This window comes from Gossypium hirsutum, chromosome D08 (genome assembly GCF_007990345.1).
Source record: "Gossypium hirsutum isolate 1008001.06 chromosome D08, Gossypium_hirsutum_v2.1, whole genome shotgun sequence".
Classification (NCBI taxonomy): domain Eukaryota; kingdom Viridiplantae; phylum Streptophyta; class Magnoliopsida; order Malvales; family Malvaceae; genus Gossypium; species Gossypium hirsutum.
The window spans coordinates 65,828,274-65,837,910 of record NC_053444.1 but is presented as its reverse complement, the minus strand read 5'-3'; the positions used below and the strand labels follow the sequence as shown (position 1 = coordinate 65,837,910).

Sequence of the window (9,637 nt, the reverse complement as noted above, 5' to 3'; positions counted from 1 at the left end):
TAATTAACTATCCAAACGTTAAAATTTTCTAACGAAACTTTAATACCAACTCAATGACACTCTATAAATATTTCTAAAAATATTTATGGCTCGGTTTAAAATCTTCGAGGTCTCGATACCTCATTTTTTTTATTTTAATTATTTTAATATTTATTCCTAGTACACTACTCACTATTTCAAAAATTTTCCTAACTTCACATTTAACTTATACTTACTAAATTTATAATATTTTCTACTCGTTTGTCAGATTTAGTGATCTCGAATCACCATTCCGACACCACTAAAAATTCAGGCTATTACATGTATGACCTTAGACAGAGTGTTTCATACATGCATATATGTGTGTGTGTGTGTATTATTCATCATTTGTCAGCAGCTTCACTATTATTCTCCTCAGCTTCTTTAATCTGCATCAAAATATCTGCTTTTTTCTCAAGCAGAGCATCAATTTTGCTATCTATTTTCTCTAACTTCTGTTTCACTTTGCTTGATCTTTGCTTTTGCATTCCCTTCTTTTTTTCTTCTCACATTTCTTGTTTTTTCTTTTCTTCTTTTGATTTACCGTTCTGCTTGTTCTCTTCCTTCTCTCCACTGTCCGATTCTTTCTCGATATCTTCTAGTTGAAGATCCCTAGAGCCTATAGCAGTCTCGGGTTTCACATTGTTTGCCCTGTCTCCGTGTTTCCTCTCCTCATTCTCATCGGTTTCTTTCTTCTTGCTCTTCTCTTCTTCTTCTTCTTCTTCCTTCCATTTCGACTTCCTCTCTCTGTCTTTATTCTTATTGTTCTTCTCTTCTAACTCTTCACTTACTTCTTCCTTGTCCTCTTCATCCTCGTGCTTCTTCTCTTTCTTTTTCTCCTTATCCTTCTTATCTTTCTTCTTCTCTTCGTCATCTTCTACATCATCCTCTTTATTGGACTTCTGTTCTTTCTTTTTCTCCTTATCCTTCTTCTCTTTCTTTTTCTTCTTTTTCTCCTTTTTGTCATCTTCTATTCCATGCTCTTTATCCGACTTCTTTTCTTTCTTTTTCTCCTTATCCTTCTTGTCTTTCTTCTTCTTCTCCTCCTCTTCGGCATCTTCTACATTATCCTCTTTATCGCACTTCTTATCTTTCTTTTTCTCCTTATCCTTGTTATCTTTCTTCTCCTTCTCCTTCTCCTTCTCCTTCTCCTCTTTGGCATCTTCTACATCATCCTCTTTATCCGACTTCTTTTCTTTCTTTTTCTCCTTATCCTTCTTATCTTTCTTTTTCTTCTTCTCCTCCTCTTCGGCATCTTCTTCCTCATCCTCTTTATCACACTTCTTGTCTTTCTTTTTCTCCTTATCCTTATTATCTTTCTTCTTCTTCTTCTTCTTCTCCTTCTCTTTGGCATCTTCTACATCATCCTCTTTATCCGACTTCTCTTCTTTCTTTTTCTCCTTATCCCTCTTCTTCTTGTCCTTCTTTTGTTCATCCTCATTATCTGACTTCTTTTCCTTCTTTTTCTCTTTATCCTTTTTCTTCTTTCCCGTCCCTTCCTCTTCTTCAACCTCGTGCTCCATTTCCTTTTCCTTGTCTTTCTTTTTCTTCTTCTTTTCAAATTTTTCTACCTCATCTTTTTTTCTTATCCTTCTTTTTGTTTTTCTTCTCTTCCGTCTCAACATTGGCATCTTCTTCTACCACCTCTGGATCCTTGTCTTTCTTTTTCTCTTCTTTATTCGTTGTCTCACCAACTTCACTAACCTCGAGCTTTTCTGCTACATCATTTTTACACTCTTCGTCCTTATTCTTCCCCTCAACTTCTTCTTTCTTCTTCTTTTCATCTTCCATTGTCTCTTTCGATTTCTCCTAATCCTTCTCTTTATGTTTCTCATCCTCCTCCTCCATATGTTTTGGTTTCACTGTTGAAAGGTCAACAAAGGTAGGAAGCAACTTGTTAAAAAGGTTGAGCAAGTTGCACCGAATGTTGAAAAGTTGAATGGGATAATTGCAATTTTGGTCCCTAATTTTTTAGGCCATTTGCAAGTTAGTCCCTGAACTTCAACTATAAATAGGCCTTTTCATTTTTCATTTCAACCATCCCAACCAATCTTTCTCTCTTAGTTTTCTCTCTTCTCCCATTTGAGAATTCTTAAGGAATTCTATTTGTTTGTAATACTTTGAAGATAGTAAAGTTATCATCTGGTGTTAGTGCCCGATGACGTAGGTATAATTTACCGAACCTCATTAAAACTCTTGTGTTATTTCTTGTCCTATTTTTCTTTCAATATTTGAGGGTATAATAGTAGTATTTAATTGTGCTATTAAATTACTATAGAAGGGATATTCTGTCTAAGGAAAGACTTGGTATTTAAGAGATCCATGTGATCCACCTCTCTTTCCTGGGAATTGAACTTTGTGTGATTTTTTTAGTACAATAATTTACACACTTCCGACCCTATTGGAACAACAAGTGGTATCAAGAGCCGAAGGTTAATCGTAGTATGCTCTGTGGTTGCAGTTTAAACTGATCTTCCACATCAGAAAAGATTTCCTTAGGTATATTGAAAGATTATGGAGAAAATGGTCGGTGTAGGAGCTTCAACATCGTCCATGTGGACAAGACCGACAATTGCAAATGCAAGACTGGCCGTGGAGATCTTTGATGGCACAGGCCATTTTGGTATGTGGCAAAGTGAGGTTCTAGATGCCCTTTTTCAGCAGGGTCTAGACATTGCCATTGATGAAGAGAAACCAGATGATGTACATGAGAACGATTGGAAGGCGATCAATCGGTTGGCATGTGGCACAATTCGATCATGCCTTTCTCGAGAGCAGAGGTATGCTTTTTCAAAGGAGACTTCTGCAAATAAGTTGTCGGTGGCACTTGAAGAAAATTTTTTGAAGAAAAACAGTCAAAATAAGCTCCACTTGAAGAAAAGACTGTTTCGCTTCACATACGTCCCAAGTACCACAATGAATGATCACATCACCAAATTTAATCAGTTAGTCACTGGTTTACTGAATATGGATGAGACATTCAAAGATGAAGATTTGGCTTTGATGCTGTTGGGGTCACTTCCTGAGGAGTTTGAGTTCCTAGAAACTACTCTACTTCATGGCAGGAGTGATATATCTCTGAGCGAAGTCTGTGCGGCCTTATACAGTTATGGACAGAGAAAGAATGACAAACAGAAAAACTCAATCAGAGATACAGAAGCTTTAGTAGTCCGAGGTCATTCATACACTCGGAAGAAAACTCAAAAGGGGAGATCAAAGTCAAAGTCCAGACTCGGGAAAGATGAATGTGCTTTTTGTCATGAGAAAGGCCACTGGAAGAAAAATTGTCCAAAGCTGAAGAATAAGGGAAAAGCTGCTGTAGATGCTTGTGTTGCTAAGCATGATACTAGTGACTCTGAACTATCACTGGTTGCATCATCATCGTCGTTCCATTCAGATGAATGGATATTGGATTCGGGTTGTACCTATCATATGTCCCCTAACCGGGAGTGGTTCTCTGATTTAGTAGAACTAAATGGAGGAGTTGTTTATATGGGCAATGACAATGCCTGTAAAACTGTTGGGATAGGTTCAATCCAATTAAAGAATCAAGATGGATCAACCAGAGTTCTGACTGATGTTCGGTACGTGCCCAGTTTGAAGAAAAATCTCATCTCATTGGGAGCCTTGGAATCCAATGGTTCAGTTGTTACTATAAGAGATGGGATTTTGAAAGTGACATCTGGCGCACTTGTGATATTGAAGGGCATCAGGAAAAATAACTTGTATTACTACCAAGGTAGTACAGTTATTGGAGCAGTCGCTACAGCTTCCGGTAACAAAGAATTGGACTCAATGCAGTTGTGGCATATGAAGTTGGGACATGCCAGCGAAAAATCCTTGCAAATTCTGGCAAAGCAAGGATTGTTGAAAGGTGCAAAGGCTTACAAATTAAAATTTTGTGAGCATTGTGTTCTGGGAAAGCAAAAGAGAGTGAAATTCGGTACTGCTATCCATAATACAAAAGGTATTTTGGAATATGTTCACTCAGATGTGTGGGGGCCTTCCAAGACACCTTCATTGGGAGGAAAACACTACTTTGTTACTTTTGTTGATGACTTTTCCAGAAGAGTTTGGGTGTATACCATGAGAACTAAGGATGAAGTGCTTAGAGTTTTTCTTAAATGGAAAACTATGATCGAAAACCAGACTGGCAAGAAAATCAAGCGGCTTAGGACGGACAATAGAGGGGAATATAAAAGTGATCCGTTCTTCGATGTGTGCCAAGAGTATGGTATTGTTCGACACTTCACAGTTAGGGATACACCACAGCAGAATGGATTGGCAGAGCGTATGAATCGAACATTGCTTGAGAAAGTTCGATGTATGTTGTCCAATGCTGGGTTGGGCAAGCAATTTTGGGCTGAGGCTGTGACATACGCTGGCCATCTTCTTAATCGTTTGCCATCATCTGCATTAGAAAGAAAAACTCCTATGGAGGTATGGTCTGGAAAACCGGCTACAGATTATGATTCCTTACATGTGTTTGGATCCACTGCATATTACCATGTGAAGGAGTCAAAGTTAGATCCGAGGGCAAAGAAAGCTCTCTTTATGGGAATCACTTCTGGAGTGAAGGGATTTCGTCTTTGGTGCTTAAGCACAAAGAAAATGATCTGTAGCAGAGATGTTACCTTTGATGAATCTGCCACATTGAAAAAGGTAGCAGATAAAGATATTCAAACGAGCAATACTCCACAGCAGGTGGAGTGTACTCCAAAACAGGTGGAGTTTGAGCAGATGGGGATTTGCCTAGTTAATAAGTCTAATTCTCCAGCCACAATGGAGGAATTAGAGGTTGAAGAGGTTCTGACCCAAGAACCACTAAGTACACCAGAACCAGTTGCAGTTGCAAGGCCACGGAGAGAAATTCGTAAACCTGCTCGATTTACTGATATGGTGGCCTACGCCCTTCCCGTTGTTGATGATATTCCTATCACTTATCAAGAAGCAATGCAAAGCTTAGAAAGAGATAAATGGAAAAGTGCCATGGATGAAGAAATGCAGTCTCTCCTGAAGAACAATACTTGGGAATTGGCGCAATTACCGAAAGGTAAAAGGGCAATCGGATGCAAGTGGGTATTCGCAAAGAAAGATGGATCTCCTAGCAAGAAGGATATTCGCTACAAGGCAAGATTGGTAGCTAAAGGCTACGCTCAGAAGGAGGGAATTGACTACAATGATGTATTTTCCCCTGTTGTGAAGCATTCCTCCATTAGAATTTTGTTGGCCTTGGTAGCACAATTGAATTTGGAGCTAGCTCAACTTGATGTTAAGACGGCTTTCTTGCATGGTGAGTTAAAAGAGGAGATCTTTATGACTCAGCCCGAAGGATACACAGATGCTGGTGGTAGAAATTGGGTTTGTAAGCTGAACAAATCGCTATATGGATTGAAGCAATCCCCGAGGCAGTGGTACAAGCGATTTGATAGCTTTATGAGACGGCAGAAGTACACAAGAAGCAAATATGACAATTGTGTATATTTGCAGAAGCTGCATGACGGATCTTTCATTTATCTACTCTTGTATGTTGATGATATGTTAATCGCTTCAAAGAGCCAAAATGAGATAGATAAGCTAAAGGCTCAGTTGAATCAAGAGTTCGAGATGAAAGATCTAGGTGAGGCCAAGAAGATTCTCGGCATGGAGATAAGTAGAGATAGACCGAGAGGCAAGCTCTGTTTAAATCAGAAGCAATATCTGAAAAAGGTATTACAATGTTTTGGTGTAAATGAAAACACAAAACATGTAAGTACCCCACTTGCTTCTCATTTGAAACTTAGTGCTCAATTATCTCCGAAGACTGAAGATGAAAGAGAATATATGGCGAAAGTCCCATATGCTAATGCAGTTAGGAGTTTGATGTATGCGATGGTGTGTACGAGGCCTGACATTTCACAAGCTGTTGAAGTTGTGAGCAGGTATATGCATGATCCTGGAAAAGGACATTGGCAAACTGTGAAATGGATTCTACGGTATCTTCGAAAAACCGTAGATGTTGGTTTAATTTTTGAACAGGATGAAGAACTTGGTCAGTTTGTAGTTGGATATGTTGATTCCGACTTTGCTGGTGATTTAGATAAACGTCGTTCAACTACGGGGTATCTGTTTACTCTTGCGAAAGCCCCAGTGAGTTGGAAGTCTACCTTACAGTCTACAGTAGCTGTGTCTACTACAGTGGCAGAATATATGGCAGTTACAGAAGCTGTTAAGGAGGCTATTTGGCTTAATGGATTGTTGAAAGACTTAGGAGTTGTTCAAAGTCACATAAGTTTATATTGTGATAGTCAGAGCGCTATTCATTTAGCGAAAAATCAAGTCTATCATTCAAGAACCAAGCATATCGACGTAAGATATCACTTTGTGTGGAAAGTCTTTGAAAAAGGAAAAATTCTACTTTAGAAGATTCCGACAGCAGATAATCCCGCAGATATGATGACCAAAGTGGTAACAACAATCAAGTTTAATCATTGTTTGAACTTGATTAACATTCTGAGAATTTGAGCACCTACAGGTGTATGGCGCTCGAGAGCGCATTTAGAGGCACTACAAAAGATAACTTTATCGAATTTGGGGAGTTGAAGGAAGTGTGTGAAGATGTGATTATCCTAATCAAATCTTCAAGGTGAAGATTGTTGAAAGGTCAACAAAGGTAGGAAGCAACTTGTTAAAAAGGTTGAGCAAGTTGCACCGAATGTTAGTTGAGCAATTTTGGTCCCTAATTTTTTAGGCCATTTGCAAGTTAGTCCCTGAACTTCAACTATAAATAGGCCTTTTCATTTTTCATTTCAACCATCCCAACCAATCTTTCTCTCTTAGTTTTCTCTCTTCTCCCATTTGAGAATTCTTAAGGAATTCTATTTGTTTGTAATACTTTGAAGATAGTAAAGTTATCATCTGGTGTTAGTGCCCGATGACGTAGGTATAATTTACCGAACCTCGTTAAAACTCTTGTGTTCTTTCTTGTCCTATTTTTCTTTCAATATTTGAGGGTATAATAGTAGTATTTAATTGTGCTATTAAATTACTATAGAAGGGATATTCTGTCTAAGGAAAGACTTGGTATTTAAGAGATCCATGTGATCCACCTCTCTTTCCTGGGAATTGAACTTTGTGTGATTTTTTAGTACAATAATTTACACGCTTCCGACCCTATTGGAACAGCATTCACCTTCTCGACCGATTTAGTCTTCAATTCAAGCTCGACCTTGATCATCTCTTCCTTGTCATGATCTGGCTCCATACTCTTCGACTTGACTTTGAAATGCAGTTCTTCCTTCTTGATCTTTTCTTCTCCGTGAACCACGGGTTCATATGTATCTTGCATCATTAGAGACCAAGACCTTGTCACAAATTCAAGCTCCAACTTAAACTTCTCTCGATTTTTCTTCAAATTTCCTAAAAGAAACATAAGATATGAATATAAACAAACAACATACAAGCAAAATTAATATCCACCCAACAAAGTTGATGAACTATATTCAACAAATCAAGAATCAATTATTCAAAAACCCGTAATCTAATCTGATATTAAACAGTTCATATATCTTAATTAATATATTAATCAACACGAAGATAGTCTTAAAGAAACACAAATCTTATCATACCACTCAACATGTAAGAAAATACAAATTATCCAACTTACCTTTGACAGATACCAGTTCCATTTTTGCCTACCAATAAACTCCCTATTTTTTCTTATTTTCAATGCAAAAAAATTTAAAAAAGTATGTTTAATAAAAATATTTTCTTATCGTTAAAATCACCTATCCATCCACATATTCAAATATGAATTAAAACATAAATATTTGAACAAATAGGAGACAGAGAAATACAAAGAAGAAGAAAAAAGAATAAATGCTTTGCTTACTAAGAAAAGAATATCTAAATTTGATGATCTTCTTTTTTCTTTCATGGAGGTTCTTCTCTACATCATTTTGTAAATCAAGCAAAACCCAGACTCCATTTTCCATTAAAAAGGTAGAAAAGAATACATATAAAAATAAATCAATAAAATCAAACATATATATATGAACAACCATAAAGAAAAAGAACAATCTTAAACTATTCAAAACCAAACACATATACATATAAAAGAAATTTAGGCATGTTATGTACCTTTGAATTTGCTAAGATAGGCAGAAGCAGGGCTCTTTTTCTCAAGTTTTGATTTTTTTTTTTTTAATGTTTTTGAAGACAAAAGTGAAGTAAGAAAAGCTTGGAGCTCACTAAATATCGCAAGATGTTTGTTTAGGTGTGCGGAGATGTAGACACTGGTATATAGGGAGAGAAGTTTGGTATTAAATTGTATTAACCACAAAGATTCAAAGTCGGTATGGTGTGACACGCAATCAACACTATCTGTCACTTTGATTGTTTAACTATGAAATACACGCTATCGGCTATATCATAATTAATCAACCAGATTCTGAGACACGAATTACTAAAATGATATAAAAATATTTAAAATAAAAAATTAATCAAATCAAACCGATTCACGAATTAATTAATCTGATGTCTTGTTTCGAGCTCATATTTAAGGTAGGTTCAGATGAGCGATGTGGTGCGGTGCAGTACTTTCTATCTTACACTATTGTATCTAATTTTATCGCCACCATTATTTTTATACTAATAATAAATAAACGTACTATCTAACTGAACCCATCTTAGATTAATCCTCAATCCAATTAATTCTATCTATTATTTTAATCTAATTTAATATTATTGTTGAATCAACAATTTTACTGATTATTCTAATGAAATCGATAATACTAATTCAATGATTTACTTATTTTTTACTATCTTGCTACACGGTAGTTTTAAAGTTAAAAGCTAGTAAGTCACTATTTTCTAAAGTGATTGGACCACAGATGATACTTTGCTTGCTTTCATCCAACAAGTCTTTCTTTTTCAATAAAAAGTAGAATCAATTTTTTAAGTAAAGAAACATGAATCTGTTTAAACGAATGTTGTTAATTTGATTTGGATTTTTTTAAAAGGGTGGGCATTGCTTGATTCATAATTTTTTGTTTTGGCGAAAAAGATATAAGATAAAATAATTATATCAAAGTAAATTGAGCAAAAGTTTCATTAGCTTTCTCTTGTTGCAGAATTTTCAAATTTTCATTTTGTGCATCGTCAAAAACCTGTAAACTTGACGTCCATGCTAAGTTCATCTTAGCTAAATAGTTATCTACTAAATTATTCTCTCTAGGAATGTACTTAATCAGCCATTGCCCTTCAGTTCTCATAATTCGTTGAATCTTTTTAAATACCATGATTCTTGAGTCTATTATCGCCTCATACCGTAACACTTTGATCAGTAGATTATCTAATTGGATTATTACCCTTTTGAATCCTTTATTGAGTAGGACTAAAAGACCATCTAAAATGTCTCATAATTCAGCCTTAAATACAATGCATCGTCTTAAATAGCAAGTAAACCCCAAGATCCAATTCCCATAATGATCAACAACATGCTACCAACAGAGGCATGCCCATTATCATTCGCCATTTCTCCACCAGTGAATAAATTCACCGCATTCCCCCTAAAGTTATGCAGGAGTCAGAAGAGTGAGAAGTACACTGGTAGTCACAATGGCTTAATTCATACTGTTGA

General features: G+C 36.3%; 2 protein-coding genes across 2 annotated transcripts; both read right to left on the bottom strand.

Annotated features, from left to right (window-relative positions):
* Nucleotides 1–362: 362 nt before the first annotated feature.
* LOC107898155 (nucleolar protein 58-like) lies at nt 363–1,809 on the bottom strand. Its single transcript, XM_041100081.1, has 4 exons — nt 1,663–1,809; nt 1,380–1,571; nt 563–857; nt 363–421 (listed from the first exon to the last, which is right to left on the bottom strand). Exons 1-4 carry the CDS (start codon nt 1,807–1,809, stop codon nt 363–365), a joined length of 693 nt encoding a protein of 230 aa, XP_040956015.1.
* Nucleotides 1,381–8,091, bottom strand: LOC107898154 (uncharacterized). Its single transcript, XM_041098885.1, has 3 exons — nt 7,664–8,091; nt 7,190–7,416; nt 1,381–1,881 (listed from the first exon to the last, which is right to left on the bottom strand). The coding sequence occupies exons 1-3, from the start codon at nt 7,683–7,685 to the stop codon at nt 1,828–1,830; spliced, it is 303 nt and encodes a 100-aa protein (XP_040954819.1). The 5' UTR covers nt 7,686–8,091; the 3' UTR covers nt 1,381–1,827.
* Nucleotides 8,092–9,637: the final 1,546 nt, after the last annotated feature.